General features: G+C 50.9%; 10 protein-coding genes across 10 annotated transcripts; 6 read left to right on the top strand and 4 right to left on the bottom strand.

Moving 5' to 3' along the window:
• The first annotated feature begins 37 nt into the window (after window positions 1-37).
• Window positions 38-2,587, top strand: rex3 (putative RNA exonuclease Rex3). Its single transcript, XM_025574989.1, has one exon. The coding sequence runs from the start codon at window positions 524-526 to the stop codon at window positions 2,492-2,494; it is 1,971 nt and encodes a 656-aa protein (XP_025431492.1). The 5' UTR covers window positions 38-523; the 3' UTR covers window positions 2,495-2,587.
• Window positions 2,588-2,706: 119 nt separating this feature from the next.
• On the bottom strand, window positions 2,707-3,657 carry BP01DRAFT_356557 (60S ribosomal protein eL22). Its single transcript, XM_025574988.1, has 4 exons — window positions 3,615-3,657; window positions 3,370-3,405; window positions 3,095-3,291; window positions 2,707-3,024 (listed from the first exon to the last, which is right to left on the bottom strand). Exons 1-4 carry the CDS (start codon window positions 3,627-3,629, stop codon window positions 2,898-2,900), a joined length of 375 nt encoding a protein of 124 aa, XP_025431491.1. The 5' UTR covers window positions 3,630-3,657; the 3' UTR covers window positions 2,707-2,897.
• Window positions 3,658-4,353: 696 nt separating this feature from the next.
• On the top strand, window positions 4,354-5,250 carry BP01DRAFT_356556 (DIM1 family thioredoxin-like protein). Its single transcript, XM_025574987.1, has 5 exons — window positions 4,354-4,625; window positions 4,703-4,736; window positions 4,798-4,845; window positions 4,903-5,145; window positions 5,206-5,250. The coding sequence occupies exons 1-5, from the start codon at window positions 4,545-4,547 to the stop codon at window positions 5,229-5,231; spliced, it is 432 nt and encodes a 143-aa protein (XP_025431490.1). The 5' UTR covers window positions 4,354-4,544; the 3' UTR covers window positions 5,232-5,250.
• A 482-nt stretch (window positions 5,251-5,732) lies between these two features.
• On the top strand, window positions 5,733-7,256 carry BP01DRAFT_42623 (translin). The gene is made up of 8 exons (XM_025579783.1): window positions 5,733-5,923; window positions 6,019-6,055; window positions 6,165-6,218; window positions 6,298-6,431; window positions 6,534-6,639; window positions 6,734-6,819; window positions 6,876-7,025; window positions 7,080-7,256. Exons 1-8 carry the CDS (start codon window positions 5,858-5,860, stop codon window positions 7,152-7,154), a joined length of 708 nt encoding a protein of 235 aa, XP_025431489.1. The 5' UTR covers window positions 5,733-5,857; the 3' UTR covers window positions 7,155-7,256.
• Window positions 7,257-7,417: 161 nt separating this feature from the next.
• Window positions 7,418-8,179, bottom strand: BP01DRAFT_365577 (glutathione peroxidase; the record flags this gene model as incomplete). Its single annotated transcript, XM_025576365.1, has 2 exons — window positions 7,418-7,983; window positions 8,137-8,179. 2 exons carry the CDS (start codon window positions 8,177-8,179, stop codon window positions 7,418-7,420), a joined length of 609 nt encoding a protein of 202 aa, XP_025431488.1.
• A 1,447-nt stretch (window positions 8,180-9,626) lies between these two features.
• Window positions 9,627-10,020, bottom strand: BP01DRAFT_382526 (CTAG/PCC1 family protein; the record flags this gene model as incomplete). The annotated part of the gene is made up of 2 exons (XM_025577375.1): window positions 9,627-9,918; window positions 9,980-10,020. 2 exons carry the CDS (start codon window positions 10,018-10,020, stop codon window positions 9,627-9,629), a joined length of 333 nt encoding a protein of 110 aa, XP_025431487.1.
• A 1,254-nt stretch (window positions 10,021-11,274) lies between these two features.
• cdcA (phosphoprotein phosphatase CDC14) lies at window positions 11,275-13,624 on the top strand (the record flags this gene model as incomplete). Its single annotated transcript, XM_025579619.1, has 3 exons — window positions 11,275-11,700; window positions 11,816-12,350; window positions 12,403-13,624. The coding sequence occupies exons 1-3, from the start codon at window positions 11,652-11,654 to the stop codon at window positions 13,622-13,624; spliced, it is 1,806 nt and encodes a 601-aa protein (XP_025431486.1). The 5' UTR covers window positions 11,275-11,651.
• Window positions 13,625-15,302: 1,678 nt separating this feature from the next.
• BP01DRAFT_365574 (uncharacterized protein) lies at window positions 15,303-15,815 on the top strand (the record flags this gene model as incomplete). Its single annotated transcript, XM_025576364.1, has 2 exons — window positions 15,303-15,659; window positions 15,708-15,815. 2 exons carry the CDS (start codon window positions 15,303-15,305, stop codon window positions 15,813-15,815), a joined length of 465 nt encoding a protein of 154 aa, XP_025431485.1.
• A 523-nt stretch (window positions 15,816-16,338) lies between these two features.
• BP01DRAFT_42312 (uncharacterized protein) lies at window positions 16,339-17,876 on the top strand. Its single transcript, XM_025579610.1, has 2 exons — window positions 16,339-16,990; window positions 17,062-17,876. Exons 1-2 carry the CDS (start codon window positions 16,606-16,608, stop codon window positions 17,757-17,759), a joined length of 1,083 nt encoding a protein of 360 aa, XP_025431484.1. The 5' UTR covers window positions 16,339-16,605; the 3' UTR covers window positions 17,760-17,876.
• Window positions 17,877-19,726: 1,850 nt separating this feature from the next.
• BP01DRAFT_296131 (putative RING finger domain protein) lies at window positions 19,727-20,437 on the bottom strand (the record flags this gene model as incomplete). The annotated part of the gene is made up of 3 exons (XM_025571833.1): window positions 19,727-19,910; window positions 19,966-20,142; window positions 20,331-20,437. The coding sequence occupies 3 exons, from the start codon at window positions 20,435-20,437 to the stop codon at window positions 19,727-19,729; spliced, it is 468 nt and encodes a 155-aa protein (XP_025431483.1).
• Between the last annotated feature and the right edge of the window lie 94 nt (window positions 20,438-20,531).

Below are 20,531 nucleotides of genomic sequence, written 5' to 3'. Positions count from 1 at the left end.
TGCAGGGTTGAGTCAGCCCAGTAAACTCAGCCTTCAGCTCTTCCGGGGTGGTTGAGGAAGTGCGAATGGCTGCTGCTCTTTTGGTCCTTCGCATGTGAAGTTTGCATCATTTGCACCGCGCTCTTCTCCGACAACGTGCAGTCACTCTGGCCTTTCAACACTTTCCCTTTCGACATTTCTCTTTGTTGCCCAGCTTTATGCTTAGAAGCGAATCGACCTCACTAGCTTGGTCAGATGTTCAACATTCACTCCTTGCTCATCCCTTAGGCTGTTTTGTTCTCTGTTCTCTGCTCGAGTATTACTTCTAGCAGTAGCCGCACTGCTTCGCCCCCCAGCGCCCCCGCAGCCCGTTAAACACCGAATCATTTGGTTCTACACGAGATTGCAATGCCTGATTGGTCTTTGCTTTGATACTTGTCATGTAGCGATGGATTGAAGTCCTTGCTTGTTCTTGTTCTGTACTATGAACTATTATCTTATCTTATATTCTCTTTGAGCTTTGCATCTTTACCCACCTCACACGATGTTCACCCCCCTGGGCTTATTCAGGGACATACCTTGTCCCGAGGGTCAGAGCTGCCCTCTGTTGACCTGTATATTTTCTCACAAAGGTCTTGCTTCAATCGATGCTAGCGAGGAGGTCACCTCTGCCGTCACTGAACCCTCAGATGCGAAACCTGGTAACGCCGCGTCATTCGGAAAATCCGCCCCGACAATGTCAGCCCCGCCAGGAAGGAGTGAGAGAGAGCCTCTGTCGGCATTGTCAAAGGTCGAAGATATCAGGCCAAGCGTTCCGGCCAAGCCTGCCACTGAGCCTCGATCGTCGGTGCCTTCAAATGCTATCAAATTGCAGTCACTGTCTCGCAGGGTCTCTCCACCGCCGAAGCCAGCATCGACAGCGAAGCAAACGAATGTGCCGACTGCGATTGCTAAGACGCAAGCGGCGGCGAAGTCGCGTTCATCGAGACAGGCTCCGCGGGAAAGTTTGAATCCTCGCATGTTGACGAAGGCGCCCGCGCCGCATGGGACCAGATTGGCGATTTTGACGAAACTGCATGCGGCTATGTCCTCGCAGAACGAGAAGATGGCCAAGGACAAAGACAGCAAGGACAAATGGCTTGTTCTTACACCGAACGAGGTCATCACGATGGCATTGGACGAGGAGGAGAAGACCGCCAGGGGCAATCCCAGCATATATGCAAATGTCATCAAGCTGCGAATTGTCAGACTCATGAAGATAACGAAAGAGGAATGGACAACTGAGGTGAGGAATCATCTCAACGAGCGGTACTACAAGATCGATCCCAACACAGAGCAGTCGAAGCCGCGGGCCCTCAGTACTGGGTTGAGTGCAGAAGAGGAAATCGCGTTGGTAAGCCAGCTCATTACTCCAGTTGAAGGTCGCGAACAATATGGCTATGTTACAAAGGCACCGTCAGATGCGGAAGTTGAGAGTGCCAAGAGAGGTGTCGCTGAGTCCAAAGGTTGGGAGAAGTGCGATCGGTGCGGTGGGAGGTTTCAGGTTTTCCCAGGCCGTCGCGAGGATGGCTCATTGACGTCGGGGGGAGAATGCGTTCACCACCCTGGCAAACCTTTCTATCCTCCAAGGAAGCAAACGGATCATATAACAGGGCATAAGGAAGCTTACTATTCTTGTTGCAATGAGACGTTGGGCACTTCCTCCGGCTGTACAAGAGGCAAGACACATGTCTACAAGGTATCGGAAACTAAACGGCTTGCTTCCGTTCTTCAATTCACGGAGACGCCGGCACAACCATTTAAGGGCCCGCTTCAACCAATTTGCTTCGACTGTGAAATGGGATACACCACTCTAGGGCTGGAACTGATTCGCCTGACCGCGGTTAGCTGGCCTCAAGGTAAAGCACTTCTGGACATTCTCGTCAGACCAATGGGTGAAGTACTGGACCTTAATTCGCGGTTCTCCGGGGTATTTCCTGAACACTACACCAAAGCGATACCCTATGACGGGTTTCAGGAGGAAGCGCCAGAGACAGCACAGGAAGGTGGAGCGGTAGAGGAGCCACCCTTAAGGGTGGTCGATTCCCCGGCTGCAGCCCGCGCTCTACTGTTCAATTATCTCCAGCCCGATACACCTTTGATTGGACATGCCATTGACAATGATCTCAATGCTTGTCGGATAATCCACCCTACCATCATTGATACCGTCATGCTATATCCGCATCCACGAGGATTACCGAATCGAATGAGCTTGAAGACCTTATGCCGAAGGCATCTTGACCGCGATATCCAAACCGGTGGTAATCTGGGGCATGATTCGAAGGAGGACGCAATTGCTACGGGTGACTTGGTCAGAGTCAAGGTGGCTGAGCACTGGAAGGTGCTGAAGTCGAAAGGATGGCAGATCCAAGGCGACAGACTTGTGCCTCCACCCGGCACAGCGCCTGGAACCTCAGCAGGGAAACTCGGGCTCGGAGCCGGTCAGAAAAGAGCAAATGCAAGTATAGGAAGTTGATATCATCCATCGATCCAAGCTGCTATGTTAGAACCTATTCTTATATGATAGTTATGATACCCATTCTACGTCTACGTGTCGAGCAAGAGGTGGTTGAGAAATAGGTTACTACATTGATTCACATCTACCATTCATAACGTCATGAGTAGATTGAGCCTCGACAAACCCAACGGACAAGCGCGGGCGCCACCTTTTCAGGTGAAGAACGTCCAGTCCAGAAGAGGTTTAGGCAGGAGTCCCTCCCAATGCGCACACCTATGATCTCTAACCAGACTCGTCCATCCTAGCCCAGTGCATTGAGAAATTGGCGTTCGCAGACCCCCCAAAGATGGAGTAGACTTCCGAGTCCGATCACTTTCTCCGCATTTTTGTTGTCTATTTTGTGCTACTAAGAGGAGAGAATTTACTCCTCATCCTCCTCGCCCTCGTCGTTGACGACGTTGTAGAAGCGGAGCTCGTAGACACCCTTGGAGGTGGAGACAACGCGGAGCCAGTCACGGAGCTGCTGCTTCTTGAGGTACTTCTTGGTGCTATCGGAGGTAAAGTACTAGATCAGCCTTCTGTCCACGTCGGTCCGCTACAAATAGAGAGAAAACTTACAGGTACTTGAGGTAGCGGCCAGAGAAGGGGATGTGAGCAACAACCTCGACCTTGCCCTCACCAGCCTGGGAGATGACGACCTTGTCGCCGAGGTTGCCGACACGGCCCTCAACCTTGATGCGGTCGTGGAGGAACTTCTCGAAAGCAGAGAGGTCGAAGATCTTGTCGTTCACGGGCTGGGAAGCGTTGATGACATACTATATGAAGCATGGAAGTTAGTTTCGAGCCTCTCGGTGACTCGATAATCGCTATCTGCGATTGGGCCTTCAACATACCTTCTGGGTGACCTTCTGGGCCTTGCGACCACGAGCCTATTTGTCCGAAAAAAATGCCATTAGCCTACTGCTCCATAATGTCGAGATCCCTAGAGAAGTCCGTGTATCCATGACTTGGAGTAAGATCGTGTCTTGACACTCTCGCTCTAGTTCTTCAGCGCCAGCGCTAAAAGAACGCCAAACGATCATGGATAGAAGAACTCTCATGGGGGAACAGCAAAGCGATTTGTGGAAAGGAAACATACAGCAACGGGAGCCATTGTGACTGTAGGGGGGGGGGGAGTTTTCTCGGGGGATAGAGAGAAAGTGAAGCTGGTCGCAAAGAGGTGAGTATCCTGCGCCTGATGAGAGTTGGGGGGAAAGAAAACGTCCACTAGGGTAAGGATGGTCAGATCTCGCTGCTGAGGGTCGAGTGCGCCCCACTAATCCATTTTGGGCTTTGTGGATAGGGCTCGATTTCACTGATTAGGGTTGGTCCGTGTCATCTGACTTGAAATCTTCACCATAGCCTTGTGTCTCAGGCATTCATGGGGCTAACCGTCTGCCTCAGGCAGTATAGAGGCTCGCTTGTGGTCGAGGAGCCGACGCTAGTGCGCTAGCGGCGCACGGACCATCTAGCTTGTAGCATATATACCCTGCGCCCCCCGCCTCCCTTTAGTCTTTTTTCTTTTTCTCTCCAGCTCTCTTTGCCTTTTGGCTTAGATCAAGTGTAGTATCTGTTCTTTTCAGTTTAATCTCTGAAAGTGTTCTAAGGAACACAACATTGATTAATCTTATTTTTGTACCCCGTGGTCTGACCTCTGTGCTTGCGCATGTCGGACCACACAGTGTCATTGGGCTTACACTACCCCCAATCGACGCGAACCACCTTTTTTTCATCAATTTTGTCGGCATGCCGACTAGTTGGAGAAGAAAACCATTGCTTTCGGAGGAGGGATCTTGAGCATGGGTTGTTGTCCTTCATGTCGTAGCAGTATCGCACCAGTAGATGCAAACTGAATCGCATCGAATCTTCCACCCAGACGTAAAAACCAGCCGGAGTATCTCACATCAAGCCCTTCCATCCGTCCGTATATTCTACGTGATAGTGAACTACTACGTCTCTTGATTTTCACCACACCAGTCTCTCTTGAATATTACCACAGTTACGAGCAGACCCGCATCAGTAACTCATCATGGGTTCCGTCGTATTGCCGCACCTGCGCACCGCCTGGCACGTCGACCAGGCCATCCTGTCTGAGGAAGACCGTCTTGTGGTGCGTACAGCCTCCTCCATGCATCACATCACCCAACCTCTTCATTAGACCCGACTGATTTCCAAGGGGAATACCAGGTCATCCGATTCGGCCGCGACCACGACGTCGACTGTAAGCTTCACTCTTGACTATAAGTGCCTACTGCATCTCCCGCGACTGACCCTCGTTCTAGGCATGCGCCAAGATGAAGTCCTTTTCAAGATTGCCGAGCGCGTGAAGAGTACGTTATGCATGCATAGCGCTCTCGATCGCTCCCACCAAAGCTAACGAACGGTAGACTTCGCCGTGATTTACCTCTGCGATATCGACGAGGTCCCTGAGTTCAACACCATGTACGAACTCTTCGACCCGATGACCATCATGTTCTTCTATCGGAATAAGCATATGATGTGCGATTTCGGTACCGGTAACAACAACAAGTTGAACTGGGTGCTAGAGGACAAACAGGAGATGATTGATATCATCGAAACGATCTACAAGGGCGCCAAGAAGGGTCGCGGTTTAGTGGTTAGTCCGAAGGGTATGTATTTCTCTTGTCGGTTGTGCTTGTGGAGGACTGTAGCTGATTTCGGGTTTCTAGATTACTCGACGAGATATCGGTACTGAGCTGGCAGTTTGGGTTTGGTGATTTGGTGGCTTAGAGGGTGGGAGGAGGTCGAGGGGAGGGCAGGTTGTGCTTTCGTTTGTTTGTAGTTTAATGAGATTATGATCTTCGTGGTGGCTTTAAACAAGTGTGTCGCAAGTATGAGGAATGGCTTTTTAAAAGGATGGGTTCAGGAAGCGCAGTAGTGATTCTGATGTCTGAGTGCCAGAGGTCTTCCAGTCCTCGTTGTTCATGATATAAATACTTAGTCCTGCCAGTGCCAGACTTAATCCAGTGAGCAGTTTTTCCTCCAGCGCATCGCAGGACATCTTGAGACATCACCGCAGAAGAAAAGTTGATCATGAAGTTAAATAATGCCAGCTGATATACTTCCATCATGAATCCAAGTCACTTGGTTGAATTTTTCTCTCACTGTATCTACTTCAGTCCTGGAGCCCTCACAAAGCTGGAGTGCAGCGGCAGAAACTCTTTTCTTCCTCCTCCATCTGCCCCACACCTTTCTTCACTTCATCGCCTGACGTAACGTAACAATCCAACATCCGTCTTCCACATCTCAAGCGAAATAATCAGTCAAATTCGAAATCTATCAAATTCTCAGAGCAATCATCACAGCTAAAAAAGATCCAGAATGATTGACCATCGAATCTTCGAGGACCTTCAATCGAAGATCGATGAAGAAACCGCCGTCCGCGATGTAAGAAAAAAAGAGCAAGAGTAGCTCCATGCCAAGCCCCCTGCACTCCCATGCGGACAAGAAAACAGAAGTGAACTGAGTAGCTTCGAAAATAGGAACTTCATGATATCGTGCAGACGCTTGCACAAAAAGGTACATCAATCACTCTTCTATTGTTGCCTACCATAGAACATGCCGGATCGGCTCTCTATTAAGGTCAATGGTGCGCGGAATCACAGTTCATCTAAATCCTTGGGTATAGGACGATCCACGCAAGCTATTCTCTCGCGTGCGCACTCGACGCCTGCTGATCAGTGTATGTAACATTGTTGTTTCATCTTTGACTCCCAGCTTCAAGCTTGAGTGGGGAGAAGCTGACAAGGAGGGGAAAATAGTGAAACCCGTTCTCGACGACGTGACCAGGACAATCTTGGCCCAGAGAGATGAGGTTTCGCGGCTGAAGTCTGTGGCGGATAAGCATCCTTTTTACAAGTATAATGGGGTGTGGACGCGGGAGCTTCAGAATCTGGTGTGTTCTTAACTCTCTGCTACCTTTGAGCCCAAACCTTTGCGTTGAGTGAGCCCCGAGGAACGAATGGAGGAACTGATATGGAACCCTGCTACGTACTAGGTCTCGTCGATTGAGCTATGCGCCTGGTTGGGCGGTCTGCAGGAGTACAAGTCAGCCCCTTCGGCCTCGTTTCTGACCATTGAAGAGGTGGGCAGGTTTCTGGGCGGTGAGTTTACCTTCTGCTTTCTGCTGTCTATATGTATTCAATCTTTGTGTATTCCAGATCCTGTTGTGTGGTGCTGACTCGGGCTACATTCTAGTGCCCGTCAACCTGAAGGAGGAAGATGCGTTCCATTTGACCATCGAGGAGTATCTGCTTGCGTTGATCGCCATGGTGGAAGAGCTGGTGGGTTTCTGTTCCTTCTTGTAGTCGGTCTCCGCTTTTGCTGAAGAGTGCTATAGTCTCGCCTTGCCGTCAACTCTGTCACGCTGGGTGATTACACCCGGCCCATGCAAATCAGCAACTTCATCAAGGAGCTGTTCGCCGGCTTTCAGTTATTGAATCTCAAGAACGACATCCTGCGGAAGAAGAGTGATGGCATCAAATACAGTGTAAGTCTCTACCGGGAGGTTATCGGAGCGCAGGCTAATCAGCTCGGTATACAGGTCAAAAAGGTGGAAGACGTTGTCTACGATTTGTCGTTGCGTAATTTGATCCCCAAGAATGGTCCTACTGCTTGATTACACTGTCGACATGGACGTATTCGCGTCGACAAAACATTCAGAAGAGCTCAATACAATCTGGTATGTATGAATAAATGCTGCAAGTAAGATTATAGCAATGTAACGATCCGCGGATTCAAAAGAGAGAACCTCCATCCCATTTATATTAAAAAAACAAATCAACAATTGGTATCAAACTTTAAACAACCCACCCACGGGACATGCCACGGAGAACCCGAACCGTCCCCTTCCTCACCGTCGCTCACGTACAACGAAATCCTCTAAGCCTCAGCAGGGGTGGGAGCCGCCGCGGCCGCAGTAGCAGTAGGGGCCTCCTCAGTAGCAGCAGCACCCTTGGTCTGCGAGGCCAGCTTCCCATCCTTCCTCGCCTTCTCAATCTCCTGCACGATCGGCTCCTTCAGCGACTCGGGCTTGGTCAGACTCGCCCAGCGGCCGACAACCTTGCCATCCGCCGAGATCAAGAACTTCTCAAAGTTCCACTTGATGCGCTTCAGGCCCAGCAGGCCCGGCTGCTCCTGCTTCATCCACGTCCACACGGGGTGGGCCTTGTCGCCGTTGACGTCCAGCTTGCCCAGCACGGGAAAGGTGACGCCGTAGTTGAGCTGGCAGAAACTCTGGATTTCGTCGTTGGAGCCCGGGTCCTGGCTGCCGAACTGGTTGCAGGGGAAGCCCAGGATGGTGAAGTCCTCCGGATACTGCGCCTTAAGCTCCTGGTAGAGGGTCTCCAAACCCTTGAATTGCGGGGTAAAACCGCACTTCGAGGCGGTGTTGACGACGAGCACGACTTTGCCTTTTAGGTCGGTAAGGGGGAAGGGCTTGCCCTTTTCTGTTTGAACACGAAGGGATGGTTAGTTTGTGGAGAGGAGGGTTTAAAGTGGGTGGGGGAATTTGTGGGATTCTTCTTCCTTTTCTTTTTCCTTCTGAGTAGAGGGGAGGGGGAGGGAGAGGGGTAAAATGAGCGGGGAGTGGAAGCACGTACTGTCGACAGGCTCGAAGTCGTAGAAAGTGGTAGCAGATGACATTTTTGCGGAGGTAGATGATGATGATGATGGATTAAGTTGTTGCAGATAGGAACTGGGAGTGTGGTGGTATAGTTGTGATTGTCGCAAAGAGCGAGGAGTCGCAAAGAAGTAGTAGTGGTGGTGGAGCGGGGAAGGGACTGGAATGCACGAGGATGGCGCGAGTAAGAATAATCGTGAGTGTGAGGAGGAAGCAGGCGAGATTAACCGCAGTTTGGCCGATGATTCATATGCAATGGACGGAATCGAGGATGGGCGCATCGGGTCGTTTTGTATTCCGTACCTCAAACCACCAGATCGATAATTTACTTCTCGGATGTTCAGATCAATTGTCTGGACCTCAAATTTGGATTCGGGGGTCGACGTTTCCGAATTCCGGACGGAGACTATCTTAGTAAACTATGGAATAAACCGTTACTTGAGTTGACTACAGTAGTTAGACTGAACCAGATAATAGTGTGCACACTGCACTGTGAGTAGAAGAAAAAAAGAGAAAGACAGAGACGATGTCATCATCGTTCAACGGCCGGGTCGATCGATGGGCGATGGATGGATGGGTTTGTCATCTGGGGCTGTCCAGAACCTCCCGGTCCTTTTGCTGCTTTGGGAGTTTCGTCAGCAAGTTCAGCTTAACTATGCATTTGGCATATGACCGTTGCCTGCCCTTATCCCGCCGCGGGGCGAACATTGGCAGTGGATCATTAGATGACGGGTCGTAGAATTCCAAATACTTTCTCTCTGATTGACTAACCATTAAACTTCTCGACTAACAATGGCCTGATAGGACTAGTCGGGGGATTTTGTGGCTTACTCAGTGTACTAGTTCCAGGCTGACGACCTTTTTCCGAATCTCTTCTGCTCTGCCAACGATGATTCTCTCCGTGCTCGGGTCTCGGCACCACTTGTCATCAGCATGTTCGTGACCCAGGATTCGACAATCTGATGGAAGAATTGATCTGGACTATAGGGGTCCTATGAGACGGATAGATGTACACGAAACGTGACATGCGCATAGATGCTCTTTATTCGTATCTAAGACTACCCGATCGGAAATATGTCTCCGAGGCGAGGTTCAACGAATCTCGTGTCATCCGCAACTGGGATCAAGTCCTTGCGCACCAACCAAACCCCTGATTTTATATATAGCCCCCCACCCCTTGGGCGTGCGCTTGGGCTGTAGACTCTTTTGGCAACCCGACATAATGATTCCAGGACTATCTGCAAGCACTGCCACAGCCTTTAACTCATGGCCCATCGAGTCCAGTCCAGGGTGGCCTGATCACGAGTTTTGTACCATTGCTCCTGTCTTTGCTTGATGCAGACGGACCGTCATGCTTTGAGAAAATGGTTGTCCACGCAAGCCCTCTGTCCCTCGCTTGTTGCCCCTCTCAGCCCATTATCCATGTTGAGTGATTCCCTCATTGTAATACCGTTCAGCCTCCGCAACCGCTCATTTTGTCTCTCCCATTTCTAAGACATCCACATCCAACTCCTCCATAACCCCAAGCACCACTCCCAGACTCTCCATAAATCCGTTGACAGCGACACGAAGCATCCGGTTCGTGGTGGCATAGTAGGTCGTCTCCAGGACGGTCTTCGCGGCCTCGTCGGCAGCCTGGTTCTTGTCCGGGCTGGTCAGGGTAAGAGTGCGCTTCACAAACGGCGACAGCTCAGTATCTACCTCGAGGGTACGTAGGGCGGACGAAGCAAGGCGATTGGTCGGGAGGGGAAGGGAGATGGTTCTGTTTCGAGATTTAGTGTCTTGTCAAGCAGATTGATCTTGGCGGGGTCCTTGGGACTCACAGGTTGTAGGGAAAATCGGTGGCGGAGACGGTAGCAGCCATTGTAGAGTTGGAGACTAATGCGCGAACTTGGGTAAACTTTTGTGGGCGGTTATGGCTACCGCGTATCTGGTCGGGGTTCAGAATCGAACTCACGGAAGCGCAGGCGGGGAGAAGTGGGATGTGAGATAAGAGATGAGTCAGCGTTTATGCCTCGGGTTGACAACCCACTGGTGCCAGGTCCAAAACATCGCGTCAAGTCCCACTCAAGGTTGGTGTCGCTGTGCTTCAGCCTTCAACGATTGTTTGGTGTCTCGTTTATGTTTACCGACGCATTATATTGTATTCATTTGGGCGCTGAGTACAATGACTAGGCGCTATGGCAGCATTGTTCGACTCGCGACCTGCAAAGGCTCTTTGGTCAAAGATGCAAGGCGACCGTTGCGTTGGCTACCGAGGTGATCTTCATTGGTTGGAGCATACTTCTCTACATCAGTGGGGGGCATGATCCCTGCTAGTTGTCATCTCAGTTTCCCATCCTTTAGTTGGAGATGACTCCGTACTGTGTACTCGGTAGATGAGTTGGCTTGTCGGAGAGTGAGCTTGTTCTATAAGGCCCGATATGTACTAAGCATCATTTGGGTAACTATCCGACTGGGATATGATGTAATATGTTCTTGTAGTAACTAGTAATGTCGGTGGACAGAGGCTGGGCTCTCTTCGGAATCATGGGGTTGTTCCTTGGCCGAGTCGGGCATTCAATATTTATGGAACTGTATCTGGCGGGACATATATTGATAATGAGATCATGATCTCTGTGGAAACAATGACCTGCATGTGTTCAATTGGTCGTTGTACGAGTTAAGTGAGGGGCAATGACCTCAGATTGGGGTTCTGACTGCACCAAGGCAGCTGCAGATGGCGGAGTCAACATGAACTATTGAATGCGAATAGCTTCCGATTAAGTTGGACTGACAACGGCAAGGATCCAAACACTGGCAGAAGGCCATAACAAACACAGGTATGGAGGTGCTCACGTGGCCGGGCCGTCCATTGTTATTATTGTATTTACCGGGTGTTTGTTTTGCTGGGAAACACTGGTTAGGATCCCCTGACAGCTTATCTAATAAGCTCGTTGAAGCTCCTGAAAAGCCTGAGGCACTCAACGTTTCCCTGTCAACCGGCCGCACTAGTCCTCATTGGGCTCATCACAACATAACAGCAGCCACTTAGCGTGCATCGCAGTTGCCCCAAACGAGTCTCCCATCGGCCTCGAGCCTATCCTCTTCTCGTGCAAGCCAACTTTTTCCTCACTTTCTTCTCTCTTCCTCTCCGCTTCCTCTTCCTATTATAAGCTCGACCGTCGCCCACTTCCGCTGATCACTTGTACATCCCTCTCCTATTTGGCATTTGCTGCCTTTATCCTTACCCTTAACCGCCACCCATCCGCGTCCTTATAGCTTCATCTTGTGCTTCGAAGGGTCAGTCAGACCAGATCATGACTATCTAGCTTCGACGTCCTCTTTACATCTCTCTCTCCTCTTCACTAGCGGAGTTTTCCTATTGCCAGCGGCATCATATCTATTAACCGACACGCCGTATAAATCCTTCTCCCAGGGAGGTGTTGCGATTGTTTATTATCCGATTTCATTCTTGGCGCCTATTGTTTCGCTTGCCGCGTCACCACAGTCAAGATGTCTACACGCAGCAGCGATTATGGACAGGTGATCGAGTATATTCAAGGTTGGTAATTCTATCTCTTGGGTCGAGCATTGGCGAGAAATGCGAAGGGCCTTCGCTGTTGCTGTTGTTCAATGGCATTCCGTGGGCAAGGTGCTAAGAAACGTCTTCAAACCAGACCGTCTCTACTTGGCCTCTTACGATTATCCTCCTGATGCGAGAACGCCTTTCCCCTATCCCGAACAGCCCAAGTCTCCTAGCAAACGATCCGCCAAAGCCCAGCCCACTACTCCAAGCAGCAAGAAACGCAGCCCCGTATACTTTACGGTCGACGATGTTCTCCTATACAACTCCTTCCATGCTGACTTCGGACCTCTACACATTGGACACCTTTATCGCTTTGCCGTGCACTTCCATGAGATTCTGGGAGACCCTGCGAACAGTGATCGCGCCGTGGTCTTCTACTCTAAGACCGACTCGCGCAGTCGTGCCAATGCGGCCTGTCTAGTCGCTTGTTACATGGTCCTGATTCAATCTTGGCCTCCGCACTTGGCTCTGGCCCCAATTGCACAAGCTGATCCCCCATACATGCCTTTCCGTGACGCCGGATACAGTCAAGCGGATTACATCATCAACATTCAGGATGTTGTATATGGAGTGTGGAAGGCCAAGGAGCAGTCCTTGTGTGGCTTGAGGGACTTCAGCCTCGAAGAGTGAGCGCAGCCATCCAAATTTCCCTGAGCAAGATGCTGACTGAATGGCAAGATATGAGAAATACGAACGCGTTGACATGGGCGACTTCAACTGGATTACTCCCCAATTCCTGGCCTTTGCCTCCCCACAACACAAACCCATTGATGTCATTCCTCGTGACTCCCCCGAATATGCCCTGCTGCCTTCTACTGTCTCGGAAGTTCAGGCTTCCAAACTACCCACTCCCTTCAAGAATGTTTTGACCCACTTCTCCTCTCGGAACGTGGGTCTTGTTGTGCGGCTGAACTCCGAATTGTACTCGCCTTCATACTTCACCGCTCTGGGAATTAGTCATGTCGACATGATCTTTGAGGATGGAACTTGCCCCCCTCTGCCTCTGGTTCGCCGATTCATCAAGATGGCCCATGAGATGATTACACAGAAGAAGAAGGGGATCGCTGTCCACTGCAAGGCGGGTCTTGGCCGTACTGGATGTCTCATTGGTGCCTATCTCATCTACAGATATGGCTTCACTGCCAATGAGATTATTGCATTCATGAGATTCATGCGGCCTGGAATGGTTGTTGGTCCCCAGCAACACTGGCTGCACCTCAATCAAGGCTCGTTCCGCGAATGGTGGTTTGAGGACAGCATGAAGGAGAAGCTTGCTCAATTGCAATCGGTGCCCATCACCCCTGGCCGACCCACCACACGCCAGCGCGCCAACGGGCCTGTTGCAACCCCACCGAACAATGGTCATTCCAAGCGAGCTGCTCTCGGAGAGATTGATCACAATGAAGGTGCTGGCACAGTCGCTGAAGAGAATTTGCCCGCACCCACACCTGGTCAGCCCCGCAAGTCCCAGCGCAAGGACTCTCGTCACCACCCATACTCTCGCACGACCTCGGGGAGCCTGATAATTGAGAAGGAGGCGAACAAGACATCCAGTCGTCTCAGCACCGACAGTAGCGAGAGTGACGAAGAGATTCAACTGCGCATGCTGGCCAAGCGCTCTTCAAGGTCTCCCGTGGCATCTCCTAGCCAGCGGTCTGTTAGTTACTCTGCAACCGTGACCGCCAGTTACACCCTCAATGATGATGACCGGGAGAACTGGGGTGATGCAGCTGCATATGCACCTAAGACGCCAGTGAGCAGCAAGAGCGGTAGTGGAATGATATCCGTTACCAAGGTTCGCACGAGCCCGAGGCGTGTGACAGATAGTCGTACCGAGAAGGGTGTCCGCAAGGCCAGTGGACGTGTTGGTAGCGCAGGAAGCCCTACTAGGGTGAAATGAGGGTAGCGATCAATCGATCAATCGCTGCCTGTTTCACCATCTTTGTTTTTCTTCCTGTCGTTTCCGATATCCACTTCGTACCATACGTGTTACTCTTCTTCTTGCGGGGCATAGCTTGTGTATAGCCCCTTCGACTTGCATATTTGCATTGTCTCTGAGGTCGTTTCGATGGTGTTCTCGGGTGTCTTTATCCGGTGCAGGTTTATGGGTCTGGGTGGGGGGCTTACGGCGTTCAGAGTGTTGTGGTTTGTGGGATGATCTAGAATTTGACCTGAATACAATAGGTCTAGTGATTAGCATGTTATGATCATGAATATTGACACTTGTACGTATACGATTGTCATCGGAATGACAAGTTGGTTAAGGACCAGTCTAGTGGATGACGTAGGTGTATGAAGTATCTATCAGTGACCTTCTGACTGACAGCTTGTGGTTGGCCCGAGATATCTCACGTAGCTTGGGTTTTGACTCGGCCCATGGAATGTCTCGGCCCTGTACTGTATGTATATGCCATGGTATAGAAACATCTTATTGCTCAGGGTCCGTACCTTCCATTTTCGACCTGTGCCTTTTCTTAGCTTACTGTCCTACCCACCCTGGTATGTTCATTCAACTTCCTCCGAAACCCTCTCCCCTAAACCAAAAGGCCAAACTAACCAGGGATATTCTTTCTAGCTGCCCCAGACATCCCACTTTCACGAGTGCGGGGTATCAAGTCAGGTGATAGACGACTCCAATGTACCTAAGTAGGTCTGTATCCTTGAATTCACATGTGGCTCAGTAGCACAGGCCTATGAACTAAACCTCTTCTTCTCTCACGAAGCAAAGCACAACAATAGCCAGAAAGGAATCCCATTCTTCGTCTCATTCGGATGCCTTTGCTTTTCCTGTGCTCAGCATCCCTCGGGGCTCGAACTTCTTCTTTATTCAACCTTGTGTTATAATAGACATGATGTCTCTGTGGAGCGCAGGAGCTGCGTTCCTTCCTAGAGCATTCCGTGCCTGAGTATGATCTTTGATATATTCGTTTCCTTCTTCTTAGTGGGGAGTTTGCTCAATGTGATCTAGGGGAGGTAACTGACAGCGATCGAATTGTGTCTGAGATGTCACGTTCTTCCACCCATTCCCCCCACGACCCCGACGTATGGCTCGTTGTAGCACACACCAGTCATGGTGCTGGGCTTGGGGTTGTGTATACCTGACTCATGATCCACAGTATTTGGACCCCAGATATGTCGCCGGAGCAAGAAGTGAAATGACGCAAAGTCTAGCTAGCCCGGGGCAAGAACAGGAACAGGTATCATGAAGTATGATTAGAAGCCTTTCGCCATCAGGCTGAGAGAAGTGGCACGCAGGGCGAGTCTGGGCTAGTACTACAGTGTAAGCTAATGAAATCCGGTACCCAAGGAAAGATTTGCCGGACTGGTTTGAAACTCCTCCCTTGTCTTGCAAAGATGAGGTGGCTTGGTCTCTCGATACATCTGCGTCCTTGTTGCACAATACTCGGAGCTTGTACCACTGTCCGACCAGACTTCTTCTTCATTCATGGGCCTTGTTTCAGAACGCCACATTATGGTAATGAACCAGCCGGTCCTTCGTGACTGTCCACTTGTTCTACCTCCGAAACAGCCCAGGCAATGCAGGGGTGCCATTCTGGTGGCAGAGCCTGGCGAATAGCATGGGCGACCTCCTTCGAAAGGGTGCCAAACCAGACGCACGTGCGTCGCCAATGAATGATTATCATATCATTCGCTCAGATGCAGAGCGCCAATGGGGAGCCTGCATGGACTTCGGGCCAATACCCCGGGGTTACCATTACCGCGTAATAGGCATGTGTCATATGAGTTTTGTGATATTTGATCGCGATGAGGAAAGCTATTCTCAAGTCTTCAATGACCGAGGTATACATGGTCATTTGGGTCGCCCTGAATCCTGTTACGGAGAGGCACTACCGAAAAATTTGCAGCGCCGCCTCGATATCTGCGGAAAGCGCACGGTCTCCGCGGGTTGGGTCAACTTGAGGATGGTCTTCGAGGTATGTAGGGAATAGTAGTTCATAAGCCTCAGCCAATCTCGATTCAAGCGAGACAGCGGCTCCACCTCTGCAGCTGGCGACGGATTCGCTACCGTTGTGGACCTGGTGGATCTAGAGGTGGAGGAGGCATTGAGAGGAGGTGGGAGTCGGCGGTGACAAATGATTATTGCTAGGCTCGCCGGTTCTACTGAACAAGGGCAGGTGAGTTTCCGTGGCTTGGCTGCCGATTTGACTGCCCATCGGCTGCGAGAAGACAAAAGTAAGACTAGAGGCTTGATCGGCCAGCGAGCAAGCGGAGCCTATTCTATTGCAAAGCCCGCGGGTCGGCCTCTTTTCATCACAATAATCCATGATAAGCGTCCCGACTCGGCTGTACGTAACCGAGCACACCTTGTCCGGTTTGTCTAGCATTGTGAATAGCCGTGACGGCTCTTGTTATGGAACGTTGTTGTAGAGGCATTGGGGGGAGGTATCAGTACTCCGAATAGTTTCATGGGTATCGCCTGTGCGGCCAATCTCCAAACCAGCGTTAGTGATGTCATGATTGTCGATGACCAAGGGGAAAGCTGTGGGGAAGGACAAGCATACCGCTGTCAGTTTTAGTGCACAGGAGTGACAAGGTGTCAATTGAAGGCCCCACGAATCATGGAAATGGTCGAAAGAGTAACAGTCAGTATATGTCAAAAGGAATGAAAGAATGATTAACGCCGGAGGAGGGAGGAGTAGGCTGGGTTTGGCAGGCGGCAATAAAACCTAAAGTCCGCCCTCTATCCCCAGGATGGCTCCTGGTCGACAAAGTGTTCGGAAGGTTCACAGACCACTCTGATTTCTATACGAACCAGACCCCGGTAAATAATGCGTCAAGAAGTATTTAAAAGGGGGCACGAGACCCAAACTCGCCCAGTCACACACGCCTAATCCCCTCCTCATTGTCCCTTTTCCCACCATGGTCGACCTAGACGTGATACGCTCCTCCAACACCACCATAGTACGCAGCCAGCCCCTGGTGGCTGTTTTCTTCGGAGGCACATCAGGAATTGGCCATTACACACTACGCGCACTCGCCACCGCCGAATCCCACGGCGGCAAAGGTCTGCGCGCGTATCTGATCGGGCGCAAGGCCGAAGCCGCCGAGGCCATCGTCGCCGAGTGTCGCAAGCTCTACCCAGCCGGCGAATACATCTTCGTCCAGGCCAACGACCTCTCGCTTCTCCGAGATGTCGATCGGGTCTGCATCGAGATTATGAGCTTGGAGCGAGGGAAGAGCGCGAACCCGAGGATCGACTACCTGATGCTGTCCCAGGGAGGAGCACCATTTCAACCCAGAAAAGGTTCCCGACCCTGTTTTCATACTCAAGCTGCTCACATAAGAAAAGAACCTCGCTTACATATCGGCATGCAGACACACAAGAAGGCATTGACGCCACCATGTCACTCCTCTATTACTCGCGCATGCGAGCCCTCACCAACCTCCTCCCGCTCCTCCTCCAATCGCCCCTCCCAGCGACAGCAGTCTCCGTCTACGCCGCGGGCTACGAGGGCAAGCTGTACCCGGAGGACCTATCGCTGCGCAATCCCAAGCTCTACAGCTACAATCAGGCGCGCTCGCATATGATCTACATGCACACGTGGTTCATGGACCGGCTGGCTGAGCAGCACCGCGGCCAGCTGCGGCTCGTCCATATCTTCCCCGGCCTGGTGCTGGGGCCGGCCTTTCAGAGCCCGGAGCTGCCGGTTTGGTTCCGCGTGTTCTGGCGCTGGGTGTTTGTGCCGCTCTTCGGGCGGTTGGTGTCTGTGCCCACTGGGGAGTGTGGGGATCGCATGCTAGGGTTGCTGTCGCCGAATCGCTATCCGCCGCGAAGAGATGCCATCACGGCCGGCTCAGGGGTGCAGCAACAGGGAAGTCGGAAGGAGGATGTGGCGGTGGGCACGGATGGGAAGCCTGGAAGTGGCGTTTACTCGCTTAATTGGAAGGGCGAATCGAATATCAACTTAAAGGCGTATGGGAAGTTTGATCCGGCGGAGATGAAGGCGAAGATCTGGGAGCATACGATGAAGGTCTTTGAAACTATTGAGGCGGGGGATGTCTTTAAGGATTGACATGTACTTGCAGCGATACGATCACATGATGTTCAACCCACAAAGAGCTCAAGGAGATGATCGATCAGTAAATCTTACGATCTCTGATGGGGACGCTGCGGAGGCAGTAGAGACTGGCGAGTAACTTATTAAGCCATGTAGCTCAAAAGAAAAGTGCTGGCTAAGCACATGTTCCTCCTTCAAAATTATCAAAGGCTCGGTCCATACAGTCAAATGTCAGGCGAAGCTAGATTCTAACATTTAGTGCTCTGCATCAAGGCTGAATGCATCTCGAGACTCTTGATGCTGGCCCGAGTGCGCATTTCTGCTGGGGGATTCTGATAGTCAACAGTCAATAGCACCGGATCGGGCGTTTGAGGTGAGCTCGTCAACTGAGTGTGTGAGAACTTGGCATGAGCGCCTGCTATCGCAAGACTGGTTATTGTGTTCAGCCAAGACATCGTTCATCCCGAGACCACACAAGACTGCAACAAGGCATTTGCCCAGGTCAGAACTTCTTTTACGAAGGAATCAGGCACCAGAGAACAAGGCCAGCAGATTCAGGTAGCTGAATCAAGGTTTGAAGTTCAGCCAAGGATCATAGTACAGCTTGTGCCCTGATGTTTCTGCTGAGGAAAGCTGATATGTCTTTGGGGCGTCAAATGCTCTGTCACGTATCGTTGTGCGTGGGATAGGTTCTAAGATTGATCTTTGCCACTGGTTGTGATGAGCATTGGGTTAAGAGAAAGATCTCGTTCGTTGTGGATGTGAGCAAAGTCACAGGTGAGTCACTCTCATATAGCGATGAAGGATAGTTATAATATCGTAAAGAAAGATGTGGTAAGAATGAACTATGGACGATGAATGCTCTGGTCGCTGAGGTCACTTTGAGCTTCTAAGTTTGTGATGTGGTCAGCTACCGTAGCCGTCCGAAGAGGTAAGTTTGACATCACATTGGATGCTGCTAATGGCTGCTGGTGAGTGATGTTATGATGTCGAGGTATTTCAGACTCAGCGGAATCCTTTTCCGCTGATATACCCATCGGTCGAGAGCCACACGAAGCCGAACCAGCTTCGACGGTGACGATAAGGCGATGTCCCACCCGGGATCTGCCCGTGGGCACCTTACGCATATATTTGACTGTCAGTCACTTCTGCGAAGGCTATCTCTCGAGGAAATAACTGCTCGCAGCACGGTAGGCGCGACACGCGTTTTAGGCCATGGTTGGCTGTGGACTGGTAAAGCCTTCGTACAAAGACCAAAATTCGCTAAGTATTCTTGATTCTGCTCCAATCTGTCTTCCGAAAAACGATAACCGGGATTTGTCCATGTCGGCAGCAATCGACGAAAGCATGATTCTTCCACAACCAGGAACATACCGCCCTTAATTCTTCGGCTCCGTAGTATACTGCAATCGAATTCGAGACACGCTGGAAACCATTGCAAGCGAGGCTCATTGAACTCCAGATGAAAACGCTTCATTAGCGAGTCGAGCTGCAGTGCCTTCGCCAAGAGTAGGTGGAACGTCGAGCTATTTTGTTCAACGTGCTGAACATGCTGCAATATCGAAGGAAGAAAGTGGATGGAAGGATGTGTATTGAGTCAGCGGCCACACGAGAAGTATGAGACGCGGGCAAGCCAATGTGCAGAGCATCGAAGTGATTTATCCGAAATTTGATCCAAGAATACAGCATGTAACACAGTACTTGTCTCCGATGTAACTGGTTCAATTGCATAGAATAAGGGTATCATATCAATCATGACTCATGAGTATAACATAATTATCGTGATCCCAGCGACAATCCACTCTGTGGCTCAAGTGACGCGAACCATTCATCTCAGAAAAAAATAGGCGTCAGGCTTAGCTGATTTTGTGGTGACGATAGGCAGGTAATAGAAGGCCGGAGCGAAACGTTCGACGGGCGCTTTCAAAAGTACCGCTGCAAGCAAGTCGTGTGAAGCTTCGCTATGACGAGCCTTCGCTGGATCATACCATCCAGACAAAATCGTTGCTGGAATAGGTCTCTTGCACGTAATAAGCTCGGAGGCAAAGTGGGCAGTTAAAATGATCCTGCAGGTACCACTTCTCCAGACATTCGCGATGGAAAACGTGTAGGCACTTTAATTCTCGTATCTCTTGGGAGCGCTGAACGGATTCAAGGCAGACGACACTGAAAATGGGTTAGATGACGGCGGTGGCGGCTGCTGGACTAGACCTAGACATACCACATGAACTGTTCATCGGCGCCTTCGGAGGGTAGCTTGGCTCGCGACCACCAGTCTTCCAGGGTCCGAGCTGGTGAGACAGCGTCCAGCTTGCGCAATTTGTCGTGCGAGTCGCCTTTTCTGGTTTTGGCTTTGACGACGGGTCGGCGCTCGCGGCGATTGACGAAAAGGCTCAAACTGAGCCTCATTGTTGCCAGTCAGTAGGGACAGGTGATAGTGAAGTGTGGGGTGAGGAAGAGAAAGAGATCTTGGGACGTTGGCAGGTGAGGAGAGAGAGGAGAGAGGTAAAAGGTCACTGGTCACTGTTGCGACCATGGAGTGGGAAGAAAGACTAATTTAAAGGAAACGGGGAATTGGCGACTTACAGCAAACACATGATGATGAAAGTCACGAGTCCGAGGCCGAGGCCGAGAACAATGGCCAGATGGGTGTATAACTGGAGTTCTGCTGGATCATCCGATAACAAACCCATCGTCCTCACTAACTCACTCACTGCGTAGTGACGGTGTGGGTGGCCGTCGGGAAGGAGAAGTTGGGTGAAGGTAGTGAGAGCGAAGAGAGAAGGA

The sequence above is a fragment of the Aspergillus saccharolyticus genome, assembly GCF_003184585.1.
Source record: "Aspergillus saccharolyticus JOP 1030-1 unplaced genomic scaffold BP01scaffold_14, whole genome shotgun sequence".
Classification (NCBI taxonomy): Eukaryota; Fungi; Ascomycota; class Eurotiomycetes; order Eurotiales; family Aspergillaceae; genus Aspergillus; species Aspergillus saccharolyticus.
This window is presented reverse-complemented; position numbering and strand designations above follow the sequence as displayed.

Coding starts and splice junctions, on each gene's coding strand:
- BP01DRAFT_356556 (XM_025574987.1), top strand. CDS start 4,545: ATGGGTTCCGTCGTATTGCCGCACCTGCGCACCGCCTGGCACGTCGAC. Junction 4,626..4,702: donor CTGAGGAAGACCGTCTTGTG/GTGCGTACAGCC, acceptor GGGGAATACCAG/GTCATCCGATTCGGCCGCGA. Junction 5,146..5,205: donor TTTAGTGGTTAGTCCGAAGG/GTATGTATTTCT, acceptor TCGGGTTTCTAG/ATTACTCGACGAGATATCGG.
- rex3 (XM_025574989.1), top strand. CDS start 524: ATGTTCACCCCCCTGGGCTTATTCAGGGACATACCTTGTCCCGAGGGT.
- BP01DRAFT_42623 (XM_025579783.1), top strand. CDS start 5,858: ATGATTGACCATCGAATCTTCGAGGACCTTCAATCGAAGATCGATGAA. Junction 5,924..6,018: donor AAGAAACCGCCGTCCGCGAT/GTAAGAAAAAAA, acceptor CTTCGAAAATAG/GAACTTCATGATATCGTGCA. Junction 6,219..6,297: donor CTCGACGCCTGCTGATCAGT/GTATGTAACATT, acceptor AGGGGAAAATAG/TGAAACCCGTTCTCGACGAC.
- BP01DRAFT_356557 (XM_025574988.1), bottom strand. Junction 3,292..3,369: donor CCCAGAAGGTCACCCAGAAG/GTATGTTGAAGG, acceptor TGCTTCATATAG/TATGTCATCAACGCTTCCCA. Junction 3,025..3,094: donor GGCCGCTACCTCAAGTACCT/GTAAGTTTTCTC, acceptor TACCTCCGATAG/CACCAAGAAGTACCTCAAGA.
- BP01DRAFT_42312 (XM_025579610.1), top strand. CDS start 16,606: ATGGTCGACCTAGACGTGATACGCTCCTCCAACACCACCATAGTACGC. Junction 16,991..17,061: donor ACCATTTCAACCCAGAAAAG/GTTCCCGACCCT, acceptor ATCGGCATGCAG/ACACACAAGAAGGCATTGAC.